This window comes from Gorilla gorilla, chromosome 3 (assembly GCF_029281585.2).
Source record: "Gorilla gorilla gorilla isolate KB3781 chromosome 3, NHGRI_mGorGor1-v2.1_pri, whole genome shotgun sequence".
NCBI classification, from domain to species: Eukaryota; Metazoa; Chordata; class Mammalia; order Primates; family Hominidae; genus Gorilla; species Gorilla gorilla.
In genome coordinates, this window is record NC_073227.2 from 50,151,388 (window position 1) to 50,172,563 (window position 21,176).

At 43.0% G+C, this 21,176-nt stretch overlaps 1 protein-coding gene across 3 annotated transcripts in view; it reads right to left on the reverse strand.

The window, feature by feature from the left end:
• BEND4 (BEN domain containing 4) overlaps positions 1-16,703 on the reverse strand; it is a 41,836-nt gene extending 25,133 nt beyond the window's left edge. For 2 of the 3 annotated variants that reach the window (XM_019026091.4, XM_019026090.4), the window contains exons 1-2: positions 15,673-16,703; positions 7,453-8,019 (exon numbers count right to left, since the gene is read on the reverse strand). In XM_019026091.4, the coding sequence (XP_018881636.1) occupies positions 7,453-8,019; positions 15,673-16,159 (1,054 nt within the window). In that variant the 5' untranslated portion in view covers positions 16,160-16,703. The remainder of the gene's footprint in view (positions 1-7,452; positions 8,020-15,672) is intronic. The other variant, XM_019026092.4, reaches the window with a different exon arrangement.
• Positions 16,704-21,176: the final 4,473 nt, after the last annotated feature.

Sequence of the window (21,176 nt, forward strand, 5' to 3'; positions counted from 1 at the left end):
CTCAGTGTCACTGATAGTTGTAACCAAGAGCCATGATGATGTTCACCAAATTCTCAGTGAAAGAACTCAGTTCTTTATTCCTCTGTCCCTATCATTCACTGTAATACTCAGAATGTATTAAGGTCTTTTCATCCACCTCAGAGCCCCCACTTTACATATGATCCGTGAGTTTCTCAGGATCAGAAACTGACCTAAGCATTTTCCCTCCCACAGGCCCTTGTGGGTATTTTCAAGTTTGGAAGTTGGTGAGGGCACTGGAGCATACTAGCACACGTCTACACTGCATCTACTCTAAGGGCGTTTTGTTCTTGCAAAATTCCTGTTATCCAAAAACTGACATGATTGATCATTTTAAAACCTTCTTAATTAGAAAATGTCAACAGTGGACTGACATGATCAGAACCGCAGAATCCAAGGTTAGTTCTCTAGTTTGTAGCCTCTGGAGTTGGTACAGTGGGTCCTCATCATTCATGGATTCGGTATTTGCAAATTTGCTTTACTTACCAAAATGTATTTGTAACCCCCAAATCAGAACTTGTGGTGCTTTTGCAGTCATTCACAGACATATGCAGAGCACTGAAAACCTGACGTGCACACATTCCCAGCTGAAGCTTAACAATGGGATGCTTTGCATTCTTGTTTCAGCTCTCGTAACTGTAAACAAGTGTCCTCACCATGGTCTATTATTTAGTGCTACAGTTTTTGTATTTTTGTGACTTTTGTTGGTGATCCCACTGCTTCAAATGGCCCCAGTTGTAGCACTGAAGTGCTGTTTACTGTTCCTAAGCACAAGAAGACTGTGATGTGCCTTACAGAGAAAACAAGCATGTTAGATACGCCTCATTCGGGCATGAGTTATAGTGCTGTTACTCAACCAGCGTTAATTATTAAATAAGATCTCTTTAAATAAACATGCACATAAAACAAGTTATATATTGATCAGCTGATGAAACTGTTGTGAGCAGAGGCTCTTAGGAACCTAGCTCTGTATTTCCCCTAGGAGGAATGCTTTAATATTCTCTATGTGGTACTCACAGTGACTTTATAGAACATAACGACGGTGAATAATGAGAATCAGCTGTTTTGAGGGTGACGAGGGGTAACAAACTAGATCTGGAGTCAGAGGCTTGGATTATAATCCTAAGTTTCCAACTGACCTCACTGTCCAGGTCTCAACCTCTTTGTCTATAAAATAGGAATGATATCAATATTTGCTGTGGCCCCATGGAGTTATGAGGATAAAATGAGATAATAAAAAAAATGCACTTTTTAGAAAGTAGAGGGTCCTACAAAAATATTAACAATACTCTTCAACTAAGGGTGTGGGAAAACTGGATTTCTACATGCAAAAGAATGAAATTAGACCCTTGCCTTACAGCATACACAAAAATAAACTCAAAATGGATAAAAGACCCAAATACAAGACCAGAAACTATAAAAGTCCTGAAAGACAAAGAACACAGGGGAATGCTCCTGGACACTGGCCTTGGAAATAATTTTTTAGGTATCATAAAAGCTCAGGCCACAAAAACAAAAACAAATAACTCAATGTAACAAATCTGTACTGTTCTTTAGATTAAGGATATTGAGTCGATTTTAGCAGCTCGTACTACAAGAACAATAACAAAATTTTCAGGCCACAAAAGCAAAAATTTTAAACATGGAACTGCATCACACTAAAAAGTCTCTGCATAGCAATCAACAAAATGAAACAGCAATCTATGGTCTGAAAAAAAAATTTTGCAAACCATGGGGTTAATATCTAAAGAACTCATACTCCTCCACAGTGGAAAAACAAATAACCCAATTACAAAATGCGCAAAAGACCTGAATAGATACTTCTCCAAAGAATACCAACACGTATATAAAAAAGTACTCAACATCATTAATCATCAGGGAAATGCAAATCAAAATCACTGTAAGACACCACTTGACACCAGTTAGGATGGCTGTTAGCAAAAGATGAAAAGATAACAAGTGTTGGTGAGTGTATGGGAAAAAGAAAACCCTTGTACACCATTGGTGGGAACGTAGAATGGTACAGACATTATGGAAAACAGTATTGGAATTTTCCTAGAAAGTTAAAAATATGACCCAGCAAACCTTCTCCTGGACATACACCCAAAAGAAAAGAAATCAACATCTTGTAAAGATGTCTGCACTCCCACGTTCATTGCAGCATTATTCCCAATAGCCAAGACATGGAAACAACCTTGTCTGTCAACAGACAAGTGGATAAAGAAACTGTGGTATATTATTGGATAGAGTATTATTCTGACCTAAAAAAGAACAAGATTTTGCCACTGCCACAACTTGGGTGAGTCTGGAGGGCATTACGTTAAGCCAGACACAGAAAGAAAAATATTGTAAGATCTCACCTACATGTGGAACCTAAAATAAAGAAAAATTCAAATATACAGAGCTAGAGAACAAAATAGTAGCTACAAGGGGTGGGGAGTGGGAATGGAAATGGAGGGATATGGCTCAGAGGTTACGAAGTAGCACTATGTAGGATGAATAGGTCTAGAGATTCAACACGAGGAATACACGTGACAAATTTGTACCGTACTTGAGATTAAGGCTATCGAGTAGATTTTAGCAGCTCTTGCTACAAGAACACAACAAAAAAATGTGTAACTATGTGAGATGATAGATACAGCTTCACTACAGTAACCTTTTAACTATATATCCTCTAACTTCATTTTGTATACTCAAACTTTACAAAACAAAATTTAAAATATCAACAATAAACAGATCCTCCCTATATTTGACACTTAGAAAATTTCAAGGTATTTTTAATGTGTTATAATTATTCTACTTTGGACTTTTCTTAGCAAAAATTACTATATTTTATGATTCTAAGAACCAGAGTTTTTCACATTTAGTATCTATGGACTTTGTGTTCAAAGATAATTATTATGTACAATTATGATTTCTTCTTAGTGGAACATAAAGATTGGTGTAGCTTACATCCACTGGCGTCTTAGATTAGATGAAATATGGTATTTTATATTTGCCCTCTTTTATGTGTTCTCCTTAGTGCTGACTAAGCTTCCTAAGTAAATGTGACTACTCTAAGCTGACACTCTCTCCAATGAGAAGTTCTATGCACTATTTTCCTTCTTTTAAAAACCTCTCATCCCTTCACATTCCTGATCCAAAAGTCTTCTGCTTTTGTGGTTTTTTTCTTATAAAATTTCACTCTTTTCAAAAAATTTAACTTCTAAACAGACTTTCTAATTTTCTCGTGTGGTGATATACAAAAGAAAATGTGCTATTGCTATTTCATTGGGATAAAATTTGAATTCCCTACACCTGCAACTGACTCTGAAAAGTTAGAGAGAATTTTCCAGAAGCCCCTGCCTTGCATGTAGCTGATCATCAAAAGACTGTGTTGGATATTTTATAAATAATACCATAACACTGCCCCTCTCAGAGTAGTGCCAGAAATAGTGCCTGCCCACAACTTTTTTTTGGTATGGTCTTTCACCTTTTTCCTTGACACGTGCCCAAGTGAAATCATTTTTTCTTGTAGACTGATAGGCTTGTTTATTTTTAACTCTCATTTCAAGAACTGCTCCCAGGTATAAAGGCTTTATTTCAGGGAAAAAAAAAAAAAAAAAAAAAAAATCCTCAACAGCACTCCTCCGGAAAGGCAGACAAATGACCGAGGAACACTGCCTGGGCTCTGACCTGCAGTAGCTGACCCATCTCCTTTTCAACCTTATTTTCTGAACTAACTGCTGAGCGTTGCCTTCTCCTTTGTATTCATCCATCCTGCTTGGCTGTAAAAAAGTGACTCCCACAACACAGGTAGTTTCTACTAGAAGAAAGCCCCAGGTCCTTCCACAGAAATGTACTAGCCTCTAGAACAATGGGGTCCTGTTGAGACCACTGCTTAGGGAAAATCCATCCCAAATTATGTAGGAGGGTTACAGTATGACAAAACATTTTTATTCTATGCAAAACCAGTGTACCATGTACTGCACTTTTCTTCAAATGATAACAGATACCCCTCCACCCAAAATGCACAGCTAATCAAGTAAAAAGTGGATTCTTGGGTGTCACTCACAGGCTAGTTTATTGTTTAGGTAAAAATGGGCATTGAGAGGTAAGGGCAAGAGGGCAGTGACTTCTCCCTTTGATCAAGTCTTCATCTCCAAGTGACACTTTAACCTGTTTTCCAATATTAAGGTGTCCCTAGGTCATGAACACGTGGTAAGTAATCACAAATAAGCTAATATTTTCCTTTGATCAAGTTTTCATCTCCAAGTGACACTTTAACCTGTTTTCCAATATTAAGGTGTCCCTAGGTCATGAACATGTAATAAGTAATCACAAATAAGCTAATATTTTCTTCATTGTATACTATTTTTACAATGCATAATTAATAAACTGGCTTTTCATCCATATTGTTGGATGTATTTCTTAACATAATCACGGTTATCCATGTGAAACGGTTGCTGGTTCAAGTTCGGGGAGGGGATTGTCAACAGGGTTGAATGTTTACAGTAATAGGACTGATGATTAGCCTAATTTCAACCAGGGTCAATTCAATGTTTGATCATCAAGAAGGCTCAAGAAATGGCAGCATCTCCAACTTTCTGGGAAGTACAAAAGACAATGATTAGTGGCAGGCCAACACTGAGTTAACTCCTACCACAGGAACCTGACCTGCTATGGGTTCGGTAAGTGAGAGGCGGACTGAACCCCAAGTTTGCTTAGGGCACATCAAGGACATACAGCTTGCCAAATATTTAGGATCAGGAATTAGACAATAATACTTGGGACGTTTGTGTCACCTGTCCTTGCACTCTGAAACTCTTTCCCAAGATGAGATCAAGGAGTGCCACTAAGCACTTCAGAAGCTAGGAAGGCTCCTTTGGTTATGGTTCTGAGTGGCTGATGAAAGTCTCTGTAGCTGGATGATCTCTACGACACTATTTTCTGCCCCAGCTAAAGAGGGCAGTGGGGGTGACAACAGAAATACCCCTATGAGATAAACCCACAGTGAACTAAGCACTGGTTACATAGCTGTGAGACTTGTAAAATCCCACAGTGTGCTAGCTGCAACCATGTCTTGGACTTGGGGAAACCAGGAATGATCTGGTTCCACTACATTCTTCTGGGTTCTACCCAGTGTCTGTCTTGTAGTCGGTGCCTGCCTGGCGTGGGAAAACACTACTCGTCTGCATCTAACCCCAGGGCTCCAATGCAAAAGGAGAAAACGAATTTGCTGCACCTCTTACTTCCTCCCCTCCACAGGACAATTGCACTTAATTTAATTCCAAAATGTTCTGAACCAAGCCTCAGCTCTATTTGGAGAATTATTTTAAATGATAAACCTTCTTTTTGTTTCCTTTGTCTACTAATAAACAAGTGGGTAGTTTTCTTTAACATTTCCTTCTTTCTAGATCAGCTGCCAAATTGAGTGATACAAAGATACCGTACTAGGCAAAGAATATAGCTTATATTGGCCGGGTGCTGTGGCTCATGCCTGTAGTCCCAGCACTTTGGGGGGCCAAGGCCAGCGGATCACCTGAAGTCAGGAGTTCGAGACCAGCCTGGCCAATGTGGCGAAACGCTGTCTCTACTAAAAATATAATAATAATAAAAAAAATTAGCCAGGCGTGGTGGTGCATGCCTGTAGTCCTAGCTACTCAGGAGGCTGAGGCAGGAGAATCGCTTGAACTCAGGCAGCGGAAGCTGCAGTGAGCCAAGACGGCACCACTGCACACCAGCCTGGGCAGCAGAGCAAGACTCCGTCTCAATTAAAACAAACAAAAAAAGGATATAACTTATATTTATGCATATGTATCAGCATTAAAATTTTAAAATTTCTTATGTATGATTTATTTTGAACCCCAATATATTAGAATAGTAGTACATGTATGCAATTAGCCAATAAATGTGTAGATTTGTGGGCACAAGCTTAAACATTTTTTTTTTTTGAGACCCAGTCTCCCTCTGTCACCCAGGCTGGAGTGCAGAGGCACAATCTCAGCTCACCGAACCTCCACCTCCCGGGTTCACGTCATTCTCCTGCCTCAGCCTCCCGAGTAGCTGGGACTACAGGCACCTGCCACCATGCCTGGCTACTTTTGTGTATTTTTTTTAGTAGAGGCGGGGTTTCACCATGTTAGCCAGGATGGTCTCGATCACCTGACTTTGTGATCCGCCCCCCTCGGCCTCCCAAAGTGCTGGGATTACAGGCGTGAGCCATTGTGCCCGGCCTCAAGCTTAAACACTTTTTAGCAATGACCGCACAATTAAAAAGGTTTGAAGAGATTGTACCTGTTAATGATCTTAATGTCTTCTGTAAGCCACAGACGTACAGGAATGAATTCAAAGATAAAAGTAAAATCAGGGCTGGCACTGTGGCTCATGCCTGTAATCCCAGCACTTTGGGAGGCCAAGATGGGTGGATCACCCGAGGTCAGGAGTTCGAGACCAGTCTGGCCAACATGGTGAAACCCCATCTCTACTAAAAAAAATATATATATATATACAAACTTGCCAGGCGTAGTGGTGGGTGCCTGTAATCCCAGCTACTCGGGAGGCTGAGGCACAAGAATTGCTTGTACCCAGGAGACGGAGGTTGCAGTGAGCCGACACGGTGCCACTGCACTCCAGACTCAGTGACAGAGTGAGACTCCGTCTCAAAAAAAAAAAAAAAGTAAAATCAGTACCTTACCAGTTTAAAAAAAAAAAAAAAAGACTTTTCAACCCAGAGAATGTCTTGCCAGAAAGATGATTTTACTACTCTGAAAATCTAGTGTCTCTAACAGGCAGGAAATGCCTCATGTTTAGTCAGGGCCAAGAAACGTTTTGGGGCCGGCTTAATTACTGGTCTATCTTTGACCTATTAGGACAGTGTATATGCTAAAGACGTTATGCTTGTTGAAACTTAAAAGGAAAGGCAGGGAAAATTAATGAAATAGAAGAGACCATTTCATTTGTTCAGTACTACTTGAGTCCTGCCTCTCAAAGTATTTCACTTTAATTTCTATCATTGACTAATAAAATGCATAGGATCAAAGTTTTTAAAAATTCAAAACCCATTTTAAAGGAAGAGGACCACTTTTTAAGAAAACAGGCTTATAGCACTTGACCTATTTCAATGTCAAAGCAGCACATCAAGAAATTATTTTTATATTGATAGACACACCTTTTAATAGGACTATGGTGTTCAGGCCTATACACAAGAACACGGTGGCTGGAAGTAAACAGGCTAGTGGCTCCTCCTAAAATTTCTGTTTGGCACTGGACGGGCTAAGAAGCCCTTGAGCATGTCTGTTTTTTCCAACTTTTCTACATCACTGGCCAAAAAACAAAAAAAGCCCACACATACATATACACATACACATACATGAGTACAGAAATACACAGACAGATGAGACAAGTGAAAGAAAGAAGGGTTGAAGTTGTCTTGCAAGGAATATGGCAGGATACCTGGGATGCTCTCTAATTTCCTTCTGAGCTCTTCATTTTCTTGTTGCAGTGAAATAACCTCCTGCTCCAGCTCTTGGCATCGAGGACAATAGCCTTCCTCTTCCTCCTCCTCCTCCTCTTCTGGCAGTGTAGATGAAGATGGGTGGCCATGGGATTCGGACGTTGCTGGGGAAGTCCAGCCACCTAATGTATGCACAGGAGAGGTTGACAGAGGATCCACGTCGGCCAGGTGGCCATATTCACTGGCTGACGAGGGGTTTGGAGTCGGAAAGCTTCCCGAGAGCAGGTAATTTTGTAGAGAGTCAGTGAAAACCCTCAAAAAGGCAGAAGTTTGTTGTTTCCTTTGCATATATTGCATCTCTATGTCTACACTGTCTGAGGTCTGACTGTGGACCCCTTTCCCAATGTGACAGTGCTCCTGTCTTTCGTTGTAACTTGAGCCTTCCTGCTTTACGCAAGAAATCATGGACTGAGAATGGTTGGAGTCCAGGAGTTTTCCTCCACAATTTAAGAGGCTAAGAACTCGACTGCACTGCTGGGCAAAGGCATCCAAGATCATTCGACTCTCTGAAACAAATGAAAGGACACATCAGTGACCAACAGCCAACGGCAAAAGATAAATAGTCCTCAATTTTCAGCTTAACATTCAAACATGTTAAAAATATGTATTTCTACTGTCTGTCATAAACCAAGATGACACAGTAAATCCACTGTGAATACAACGCATAGCTTCCTGTTGTTCTGCAACTGCGGGATGCTTGCTGAGTCACACCCAGTCTCTCGCTCTAGGAAACGGCTGGACTGTGACTTTGGGCACCATATAGAGATTTCCCTCTCTGTGGCATTAACTGGCTGCACAGGTCTGAACTCACACCTTTGGTTTCATTAATATCCTTACTCTAAGGAATCGAGCCAGCCACTGCAGACTCAATTCCTCATTGATAGGAGGGCTTAAAGCAATCATTACTTCTATTTCTGGAGTGCCCTCATGCCCTTGCTATTAATCAGCTGATACAATCCCTGCAGAGAGTACATAGCTCCCAGATGCAAACTGGGGAAGAAAGATAAGTCTTTTTGAAGAGCTCACTAGAAATCTAAGGTAAAACAAAGAGTAGGCCTATGGGCACAGGATGAGCACAAAACTGTATGTGTCTTCTAACATCAGTGTTCACTATTCCTTCTTCTCATTTATTTGCTAACTTGGACTTCTCGTCAAGGCCAATGTTTAGGCTGACGTGTATCATTTGAAAATCAGTAGTATCACTTCTTAGAACCTCTTCCAGTAGATTGCCAAATATCCTAAAATGGCACGAGGCATGGGTGCCTGTGAGCCCATGTACATGAATTCTAAAGCATATTGTCAACCATTGAAAGCAAAAAGCAAACAAAAGCAATCAAGTCACTGTAAAAAGAAAATGTAATTTAATGATATCGAAGGGTCTTGAAAATTTACCCTAAATATAAATGTCACAGGGTAGATTCGCTTCTTTCCTGATTGCCACCTAGAATGGGCTATTATAAATACAGAGAGGGGCACTTTTCAGAGCTGACACAGAAGCATGAGGATGTCTCTTATTTCCTTTCCCCTTTCCCAGAATAATGGCAATAAACAAAATATTCTAGATTTTAGATGCCTATAACTATTGTTTAAGATAAAAATGCAACTAGCACTAGCTCTCTCTGAAAATGTTGACTAGCTCCATTTTTTTCTGGAGGAAAAAAAACTTTCAGAATAAAAAATGGTGAGATGTTCAAGGGCTGCTATGGGAAAAATAAGCTAGAACAGCTTCAATAAGAAATCCCCTAGAACACACCCAGGATGTAAGACCAAGGAAACCACACTACAGGAGAACTCCACGCAGTGCTCAACGTTCCACTGTGTTCTTTTTTCTTATTATTCTTTCATGAAATAACTAAGATAGTCAGAGGAGAGGGGTCCAAGTGCTCTTTTCCAACTTTTTAATAAGAATATACATGTAAAACAGCCAGATGCAGTGGCTCACACCTGTAATCTCAGCACTTTGGGAGGCCAAGGTGGGCAGATCACGAGGTGGGAGATCGAGACCATCCTGGCCAACACGGTGAAACCCCGTCTCTACTACAAATACAAAAATTAGCCGGACATGGTGGCGCGCACCTGTAGTCCCAGCTACTTGGGGGGCTGAGGCAGGAGAATCGCTTGAACCCAGAAGAGGGAGGTTGCAGTGAGCCAAGATGGTGCCGCTGCACTCCAACCTGGCGACAGTGAAGACTCCATCTCAAAAAAAAAAAAAAAAAAAAAGAATATATATGTAAAGCCCGTATAGCACAGTGTTTGGCACATAGGAAGCATCCCTTACATCTCCCAAATCCTGAATCCCGCTGAAAAACTGCAAGTCAGAACAGAGGCCAGATCTCTTCTACTCAGTAGAGGATCATAAACTGCACTGGAGTGTCAGAGGCCAGCACAACGCCTTGAGAAATAGTTACTGAACACACAGCAGGTACTCCTGTACATACATAGAGCATCTTAGTTTATAGCATTTTCAGATTTACTTGACTGAGGTAGGGGTAGCAAGTCCACCCTAGGCTGGTTGAGAGTCCATAGGACTATTTTCTTCTTAGAATAGTACTTTCTTACTCTTAGGAGCAGTATTACCCTCAGACCTTGGCAGCAGGACCGCCACCTGACCCTCCTTCTCCAGCCAATCCTGTCCACATGGCCAAGTACCCCAAGATCCAAGAATTCCCCACTCAAACTGCTTTTAGGATCTATGCTGCCATCTTCTCTGAGCCATCAATCCAAAGACAGAGACCATGGTGTCAGATCCTGGAAGTGTGGAGTGGGACCTCCACATATGTGTATGTGAGGTCCCTCCTAGTCGAAGATAAAGCTAGGAATAGAGAAAGACATGGGTTGGCTGTAAATTCCAAACCTGGTTACTGTGAAGGTGTATTTGTCAAGGTAGGTGGACAGAACATATTTTGTTAAACAATTGGTTAGCTTGATTTATACTTTGTAATTATCTGATATATGCTCTGTGAGGCACTATTTGTACTCTTATCCGGAGTCTCACAAAAATATTTGGGTGCCATTTATTTACAATGGTCAAAACCAAATAATAAGCCAACAGCTGAACTATACAAGTAAGAGGTTTAAGATGTTACACTCATTTTTTTACTTCCTGGTTTCTGTTCTTTTATTAGTAAAATCAAAGGATGATATTGATTGGGAATTTTCAATTCTAGCACAACAGCAGTTTTCATTCATTTTAATCCTATAATCCCATTCTAGACCTGAAGTTGTATTTACTGTTTGCATTTTAATCAGCATAGTCCCAATTGATTTCCCCTATACACCTTTAACATAACCTTGATGAAAGGGACAAAATATGAAAGTCTAAAACAGAACTGGCTAGTAAGAACTGCTTGAATGTATTTGTTCAGTGTCCTACAACACACTCAGTAGTTTTAATCATATTGATAAATCACATTAGAGTATAGATTTTAAGGGAAAAAAATCTGACTTAGGGACAAGCGTGATTTGTTTTCTTAATTGAAGGATAAACTTGTAACATGCTGAGAAAAAATCATTATGTAATATACTACATTATGAAGATAATCTATTAAAGTGCACTCAGGATATGAGAGAATAGTTACAATCATAAAGTAGTTCTTGCCTGCAGTTTTTTAAATGCTTCATTCTGAATTTGCTTTCAGAAATGATATGTACAAAAATGGGTATTGTCACCCTTAGAGTAGAATTTTTTCTCTTTTCATTACCTTGAATTATTTGAATATTATTTTAACATTGATACATGGAAGAGTGTGATGAAAAATATTACCACTACATTCGGTGGAAAACAGCAAATCTTTCCACTTAATACACATTGCATGCAGCAATAGTTTAGCCTTCTAGACAGAATATAATTATAAATCCAAGTACTGTGTGATGCCCATTATCACTAAGAAATGAAGTTCTGTTTTCATACAAACACAATTGAATGGCTACTGATCTATGATTCTTAATTCAGCAAACTGTGAACACGTATTATGATTTTTTTAACTTTTTTTTTTTTTTTTTTGGTTAAGTCATAGAATGCTCCACTCAAGTGATGGCAGGGAAAAAGAAAGTCAACAGTTTACAGAAGGGCTACTTTATCCCTAACTTCCCTAAAATTAAACACCATAAAATGTTAATAAATCACAATCACAAAGCCCTCTAAAATGCCCACTTCTCTCTAATTTATTTTGCTTTATTGTGCAGCCTACTGGGAGATAATATCATGCTGCAAATTGTGCCTTGTCCAATTCCAAAATCTGAACCCATGATTATTTTTTTAATTAAAAAATTCATTTTGGGAAATTCGTCTGAATTTAAGAGGTTTAATCCATCCTATATCTGATAAGTGAATGAGAAGAGGGATGGGAAGTAGGCAATCAAATAGTCTCCCTACTTTACCGCCCCTCTTTGTAAGTAAAGCCTTGAATGGAATTTGCCCATCACAGCAGATCCCCAAGAGAATTCTGTCTCTATGAAGGAGATCACAGTAGTCAAGATTAGTGGTAACCTTTTGATTTTAGCCCAGTGAAGGGTGAAATATATTAATATTAAAAATGCAGAAGCAGAAATTTTTTTTAGTGACCTACTGTCATGTATTCATATGTTATATCTACCCAAGGATTTCTAACTAGTTCAAAATAGATGATTTCCTCAAAACATTAATTTAACTTATTTTTAAGAGAGGACTTCATGGCATAGAAAATAGAAGTTAGAAAATGAAAGCATCTTTGGAAGCACCACCCTTGTCTTAAATCAATGAACTATGTCTTTTTTAAAAAATGCCATCCAATTTTTTTCATAATGGCAAACATCAACACAGCAAAACAGGATGCAATTTTTCTAAATAAATAAATCAATGATGTGTCAAAAATTAACAGATGAGTTAATATACTCGGTGCTATCAAAACCAGATGGTGCTTCCTAATATTCATCCTGCTCAGTCAATCCCTGAATATTTTCTGGACCATCGGTATATAAAATAGGATGCTGCTATTTGTGATGGCAAACAAAAGCAATCATGCCTGCCAAGCACATACTATAACAGGCAGCATTTCAGCTCTGCTAGACAGAAAGTAATTAGAATGCTTTTAATGTCCAAAAGAATGATGCTGATAGGCTGCCACAGATGTGTAGATTTATGAATATTTATATGGTGGTTTATAGCTGACACTTTTATCAGTTGAAGAAGATAAAATATCTGCCTGACTCAAAAGCTTGACAGTCAGGTTAATAAAATCTCATTAAAGAGAATGACCTATGCAATTATATAGGATTTATTGTAATTCATTTTTTATTGTACTCTGCTTAAAGATGCAATTTCCCATTTCCTGATGCCAAATTTAGGCTGCATATCAAGATCTACGTGGGTTTTAACTCTAAGCCTCCCACAGAGGAAAAATATGCTTTTAAAACCATGGTGTATTACCCCTTTTAAGGAAAATTATACTCTTCATGAGATTTTATAAGAATGCTGAAAAAATCTATTTTTAATCACATATTTCTCTTCTTAGTTATAGCCCTTAATGGCAAATAAGATTCACTTCAACCCTTTCATCTTTTCACTGCATTTACTCTGGACACTCAGTTATGTCTCTTCTTCTGTCCTTGACTCATTTCGTAACATGAATGTTTTGACTATTTTCAGTTTACTAGGTAGCCTGAGACACTGCAATTACACTTCTGCGAGGGTGCAACAGGCAAAGCGCCACTCCCACCCCCCACCCCACCCAGTATGCTTAAATGGCCACGGGTCTGTGCACACATGCTTATTGGTTCAAAGTGGAACGACTAGTTTCTCAAAGAACCAATCAGCTCTTCAGGTGGCTGTTCTCTGATGGCCACTCACATCACTGTGCCTGTTAAGAGATGGCTTTGTCCATCAGTGATTAATATTATGACCACAATTCATGATGTCTAGTTCTATGGCTTTCTTCCCCCCAGACTATTTTCCTCACTGCATGGAAGAAGCCTACCATCCAATTCCCATCTTTCCAACAAGCACGAGGGATCCAGCCCTTGGTGCTATCAAGCTTACCCCTCTCTATGACCTCCCTGAAAAACAACAAAAGCAACCGTGAGAATAAAAGCAAATATGGAGAAATTCGAAGGGCATCAAAAAAGCCCCTCTTCACTCCTTTAGATTTAGTGATGTTATAATTTCCATCTGGGAACAGAGACAAAATAAACTAAACAGGACATTAGAAGGAACACTGAAAAAGAACATTTAGAACAAGGTGAGAAAAGGAAGGAAAAAAAAAAACCCACATGAATGAAGGACAGCAAGGAAACTGCCAGGGTAGAAGTAACCAAGGAAAGAACAGCAAGTGACTGGTGCAGAAAAAAAGAAGCAATACAGGAAATATATAGCCGGCTAAAACTATGGATGAAAATGGAAATGAGAAGGGGGTAAATTTACAGTATATAACAGGAAGTAAAACATGGAAAGACAGTCAACAAAGGCTGGAAGGAGAAGCAAGAGGAGATCAAAGACTGACCTGGGCAGATAAAGAGGGGAAAACCTCAATGAAAATGATGGAACTGAGACTACGCAAAAGAGTAAAAGCAAAACACAGAAAATGGGAAAAGGACCCAAATTGCTGGCAAACAACATAAAAATACAGGATGATAAAACTGAGCCTAGAAATAAACATATGCCTGAACAAGAAGTAGTTTAGGAGAAAATAAGATCCCAAGCCAGAAAGAAAGAAAATGAACCTCCTTAAGAAGGGGGGGAAAAAAAAAAGTAAGGAGGAAAATCAAGTGAGCCAACTGCCTAACAAAGAATATAAAAACACAATGGAATACTGGGGTAAGAGCAACTGAAAAAAAACATATCCCACAAACAATAAGGAAGTCCACCTAAGAACCCCACTGAAAGCAATCAAACATTTTCAAATCAGTGAGAGATGCGACAGATCAAGTCTTCACTATAACCTGTAATTAGGTTTTCTTTTCCAAAACCAATCCTTCATGTGTCAAAATATTGACAAACAACAGAATTATTACTGGAGGCATCTATAACTCATTTAGACACGACATTCTTCTATTTTCCACAGGGGAAAAAAATAAGTCTCAAGATTCACTGACATGCAGGATTTGGGGGTCTTCAAAGTGCCATAAAAGGCCTTGGCAGGAACTTTTAGTTCTAATGAGTGGATAAACGTGGCTGCACCCACTGGGAGCTGGTGGAGAGGTCCCTCGGGCGCAGGCCTCAGGCTGTGGCCTCGCAACCAGCCCATCTCGCTCCCTGCAGGCAGGCAGTGGGCTGCTTTGCCCCGGCAGCGCCCGCAGACTGGAGATAAAGGAGAGGAGTCGCGGACCCCAGAGTGGGTGCCTCCCACGAGGCGTTTCTGTAAGGCTCGGGCCGAGATGCTCGGGAGGGGCAGGACCCCGCGGCGCGGCAGCGTCCCACGGACGGGGACGAGGGGATGGGTGGGACGACGACGTGGGCGGTGGGAGCAGAGTGCCTGCGACTCCCGGGGCAGGAAGGAGAGGCGGGATGGTTCCCCGCGCCCGAAATCCACGGCGTGGCGGACGCGGAGGAGCCCCGAGTCTCACAACCAAGGGGTGGGAGGGAAAAGGGACAGAGCGAGACAGAGCGCCCCCGAGAAACACAGGCGCACAGAAAAAGACAGAAGGAAAAACGGAACTGAGAGCCAGCGAGCACGGACTGCGACAGCGTGAGTGCATCAAAGAGGTGGCGAAGAAAGCACTAGAAGGCAAAGGAGAAGCGGAGAAAAGAAGAAACAAATGGAGGAAGAAGGAGAAAGGGAAAAAGCAGACGGAAAAAGTGAAGTAGTACGAGGGCGTCCCAGCGGGGCGGCCCGAGAAGCTCCAGCTTCTTCCCGAGCGGCCGCCGCTATCCCCCGGGGCGTCTGGCCCCACTCCGGCCCACGCCCGAGCGATCCCAGCCGCCGACCGCCACAGCCGTGCTTCCCGGCGCGGGATCCAAGCCGTGGAGCCACCTGTTAGGCGCGCGCCGTCGGAAGCCCAGGCGCGGCGGCGCTGGAGAATCCTCTCGAAGTTTCCGGGCGCGCGGGGAGGCCCCAGGGTGCGCCCCGACGTCCCGACTCGGCCCAGCACGCGAGAGTGTCGGCGGCCCCCCGCTTCTCCTTCCCGGGTCCCCTCCCGCTGCCCCCGGCCGTGGCGGGAAGGAAAGTTGTGCGGAGAGTTGGTACCTGCGCTGAGCTCCAGGCTGGCGCTGTCGCTACCCGTGCCGCCGGTGCCGGCGGCCGCCGCCGCGCCTGGGCCATACCTGACGACAGCGGCGAACGAAGACGACGAGGAGGTGGCGGGGGACGCGGGCGGCGGCTGCGCCGGAGTCCTCAAGTGGCCCTGGGATGTGGCGGGCGTGCAGGACGGCGACGACGACGAAGCGGCGGCGGCGGCCCGGCCGGGCCCGGGGGGGTAGGAGCTCTGCGCCTGGAACTGCTGCGGCGGCGGCTCGCTGCTGCTGATGGAGACGGCGGCGTGCGGCGCGAAGGGCGGCGGGGGCGGCGGGGGCGCCCGCACGTGCGGCAGCTCCACCAGGGTGGGTCGCTCGTAGCGCTTGGCCAGCGCCGGTCTCTTGCTGGGGAACGTCTTGAGGACGCTGTAGGGGCTGCGCTGCTTGTAGATTTTGGGGACGCTGGGCCCCTCCTCTGCCGGCTGCATCTCTTCCTCCATCCGGCGCCTCGGGGCCGGTCCCTCGGAGCACGTCCCCTCCCCGCCGGGCGCCGGGCTCCGAGGGTGCCTCCGCCGCCTGCCCGCCGGCTCTACCCTGGTGCGCGCGTGTGGGAGGGTGTGTGTCTGTGCCGTGGCCGCCGCCGCCGCCGCCTGTCGCTGAGGCTGGCATCGCCGAGCCCCCGCGCGGGGGGCTGCCGCCCGAGCTCCTGATTGACAGGCCGCCTCGCCAATGCCTGGAGGGAGAAAGGAGGTAAAGAGCAAGTGTTTAGGGTAATATCTGCTAATGATAATGGGGGCGGGGCGGGGCCTGGCGCCGCAGCCGCCCGCGGGGTCTGCCTAGCGGCTCCGCGCCTCCGACGGGGAGGGGGGGAAGGGGGAAGGCGAGGACCTGGAGGACGCCCGGGAACTGGTGAAGAAGGTGGGGATCCGGGATCTGGCTACGGCGAGACTTTAGAGACCCAGATGTGGACTCGAGGCTTCTGCGGCTGCGGGCGGGGTCCGACTTCCGAAACGAGCTCGAGGCGCCCCCTGCATGACCCCAAACTCTCGGGGTTGCACAGAGGAGGGGCTAGTCGTTGGGGCGGGGTCGTCAGAGTACGTGTGTGTTACAGCAAGTTCTTCTACCAATCGGGAATTGCTCTCCGATCCTTCTGAAAAGAACCTCTTGAAGATCTTGGCCCGGGTGGTCGCGCGGTGTTTACGGGGCTTTGGGGTCCTGCTTTCCCCGAGCCTCGCGGCCTCTGAGCTCATGCGGAACATAAAAGCTCGCAAGGCGTAGAACTTTTTCACGTTTTCATTTGTTTCCCGTAGGGGCCCCGAGAACGTGCATGACACCATCATTTCCCCCCCATTATAAAGATGAGAAAACCGAGGCTCTGAGAGGTTGAAGGGAATTGCCCAAAGTCAGACACTCGGGCGTGTGCGGCTGTGTTGCACTGATGCATCCGGGTTATTTGAAGTCAACTCCTCACTTCCCATAGCCAGTAGCCTCTGTGCAATTGAGTGGGGAAATGACCTGATACCTCCCTTTGAGGTGATGATTACTTTCAACAGTGTCATTTTTAATATATGTATATGTACTTGCAAGCCCAGGGAAACACGAGAACTCACTCCTTGCATTGTCTTACTCACTGCAACTGGCGCCATCCGGCGAGGGTCTGGAGGGTGCCCAATTTCAGTAGCCGTTTGAATGAGAGATCTCAGTGGTTGGGAGGAAGATCCTCCATGGGGTGCAGATGTCCTGGTCTCTCCCAGCCACTTTTTGGGGCAGAGGGTCCATTGCGACCTATCTCAAATCACCCCTCTTCTAGGCCAACCAGCATACCCTGCCCCAGGTTTGCTTTTCAGCCTTCCTTTTTCGTTCTCCAGGTCAGAGTTCTGGATGCTCCTTGATGTAGGACCCTCATCTCTGCACTCTGAAGTTTGTTTCCTTTTCAGAGCCTTCCTTTTATTCTTAAGAAGGTGACCCATTTTCTTCTGGGGGTTCACATCTTTTGGCCTTTCTTTCCCTGGTCTCCTTCCCTTTGGAAGCTTTTTCTCTCTGCCTTGCTGGTTCAGCTTCTGTATTATTCCCCCCTAGATTGTCTCCCTCTCTCATGCAGCTTCCTCAGATGGTGCTGTGTCCCCCCCCCCCAATCCATTTATTAGAGATGAAATAAATAATGCCATAAATATAAGTATTTGGGAGTCCAGGAACTGTCAGGGCTGATTAGGGCATAGAGGACATTTTCTTTCTCATTATGCAAAAGCATTTCATGGGGAAATAAAAGAGGTTTCATTGTAACTCATGCATGTCATATTTCAAGGAATTCAAGATATTAATCATATTTAACATTATTTGCAATGTTTCTCCCTGGCTTCTGAAAACTGCTAAATGAGGACACGTGGATCACTAGGAAAAGGAGACAAGCGTGAGAGGGACAGTTAAGAAATAATGAAATGCTGGTGAAAGACAGAGAAAGAGAATGAGATGCCAGGGAGATGTTTCTTAGGCACGTAAGTGAGAAATGGGGGAGCTACTTCTGAGACGTGAGACAGCTGAAATTGAATGATATACTGGAGGAAATAAATGATAACAAACCTCCCCACACTTTCCTTTCTATAAAGCAGTTCTGAATTTTGCATTGAAATGTTTTCCTCCTACTTTACTCCCAGATAATTTGCCAATAAGTCCTGGCTTTTGAAAAGAAATTGGGGTGGTGGCAGTGTGGGGAGTTAGGAGAGAAATCTTTTAGTTCTTCTGAAGAAGTAATTTCCTGTACCTGGGGGCTTCCTCTTCTATGTAGTTTTAAATGTATATCCTCCTCACCACTTAAACACCTTAAGAGACTGGGAACAATACTTCTATTGTATATTTTCTATTGAAAAGGACATGCTGTCCTTTACATCAAAAAGTGATCATTTCTATAAAACTGAAATAATCAAATTAGTCATTTAGCTTTTAAAAGTGGGGGGAGGGGGGAGGGGAAGGTGCCCAGAGGAAAAATATTTAAAAGTTTTAAATGATCAGCTTTCAGATTTTCATGTGGGCAGTCACCTATGTCTGCGTCCTGAGTTCATAGAAAAATGAAATACTTAAGAATCACCCTTTTAAAAATAAAATGAGCATTTACTCTTAAGTGTGGAGTTGAAGGCAATTTTAAAATTATAACTGACCACTAACCCCTGCCTGAGATTGTATTTAACTGAGTATTGTACATAGATGTAATGTATTTAAGTGTTCATAAAATTACTGGTAGCACTCTGTGAGCATCTTTCTCTAAATTGTGGCCTAAATTATCAGATAGTGACTTTGCTGATATCTTCTCTTGGGGGTCTCATAGGAGCTGATAGAATAGTAATTATACCCATGCTTTAAATCTTTTTAGATATTTACTCTTATCTCAAAAAAAAAAAAAGAGAGAGAGAGTGAGAGTGAACTTTCAAAAGCCAAGTGACTATTTATGGACAGGGTGATTTTTTGATTGGCAGCATGTCAATTCCTTGAGCCATCCAGAATATAGCTTTTAAATAATAGCTCAGCCATGGGAAATGCTTTTTATTGCACCAATTTCAATGATATTTAATGAGCTTCTGATTGACTGTTTGATCTCCCAATGTTTTGTGCTACTTTTAATTCATTTCATATAATAGAAAAAAAAGTAATTGGAATAAAATTTTGTGACAAGATAATGACCTTCCACTTTGAAATTAAATGTCTGATTAGCTTCAACATTTTAATGCCAAGATGATATTGCAGCAGGAACAGGAGTATGCATACTATCATTTGGTACAAAATGACTGAGGAATACTCCTTTGCTTTTCCCATTGCATAGCAAAAAAGTGTGGTGGCCATATAATCATAGGTACATAGGACTAGAAGGGACCTATGCAGTCTTTTATTCTTGTGACTAAGCCTCTGCCCATAGTTTTCGATGGCCCTGGCAAGTGGTTGTGCAAACCATGTTTAAATGCCTCCACTGATGGGGATCTTGCTACCTTCAGGGACCTTATTCCCCCAGGTATTTATTCCACAAATATTTATTGAGTGTCTACCATGTGCTAGGTACCTTTCTAAGCACTGGGGGATATAATGTTACCCAGATCACAAGGTCCTACTATTATGGATTTGGGGGGAGCAGGTGAACAAACCAGTAACTAACTGAAAAATATTATTTCAAATAGAAATAACTATGATGAGGGACAGGCACAGTGGTTCATGCTGGTAATCTCAGCACTTTGGGAGGCTGAATGGGGAAGATCACTTGAGCCCAGGAGTTTGAGATCAGCCTGAACAACATAGTGAGAGCCTGTCTCTACAAAAAAATAATAATAACTGAGCATGGTGTTGTGCATCTGTGCTTCTAGCTTCTTGGGAGGCTAAGACAGGAGGACCACTTGAGCCCAGGAGTCCAAGGCTGTAGTGAACTGTGATTGTGCCATTGTACTCCAACCTGGAGGACAGAGCCAGGCCCGTCTCTAAACAAACTATGATGAAAAACCAGGGTGGGAGACTGGGCACAGTGGTTCATGCCTGTAATCCCAGCACTTTGGAAGGCCAAGGTGGGAGAATTCCTTGCATCCAGGAGTTTGAGACCAGCCTGGGCAGCATAGTCACACCCTATCTCTACAGAAAATAAAAAATTAGCCAGGTATGGTGGCTAATAGCACCTGTAGTCTCAGCTCCTCAGGAGGCTGAGGCCGGAAGATCACTTGAGCCTAGGAGTTTGAGGCTGCAGTGAGCCAAGATCGTGCCACTGCACTCAGCCTGAGCAACAGAGTGAGACCCTTTCTCAAAAAAAAAAAAAAAAAAAAAAATAGGGTGAGGCTGTTACTTTTGATAGAATGTGACTGAGAGGGTCTCTCTGAGGTGGAACAATAGAGCTGAGAGTTCACTCATGAGAAAAAGCCACCCATGAGAAGAGCAGTCCAGGCTAAGGGACAATAGGTGCAAGAGCCATAAGATGGGAACAAGCTTGATGTTCTCAGGGAGCTGAAAGAGGGGAAGCCATGGGAATTGCCCTGGCAAGGGGCAGAGCAAGGAGGAGAGGAGAGAGGCGGGCTGGGCCCAGGCTGTGCAGGTCCTTGTACATCACGGGACACTTGGGGGATTTATTCTAAAGGCAGTGGGAAGTCTTGGAGGTAGTTACACAGAGGTGACAACATGACCAGATTTATGTTCTTAAAAAATGATGTTTTCAGAAAAGGTAAAATCATGACTCTCATACAGACATAAAAATGAGCACGTGTTAAAGATTGTATTAAACATAATTATTCAGGGCCCTTACAGTGTTCAAAGGGAAGCACAGATTGGTATGGAATAAAGGAATGTTGAATTGAATGTGTAAATGGTTTTTCCATGGAGGCATGCAGGTGGAGGAAAGGGAACCTATACCAGATGGGACAGTTTGCATGTCTGTCAGTTGCCTAAACTTGCAGAGTTTAGAACTTGTAAAAATAGTTCAAAGACAATGAAAGAGTAGAATCAGATAACTGGGAAGGGTGTGTTGCTTGTAGGCAGTGCAGTTTTCCAGTGAAA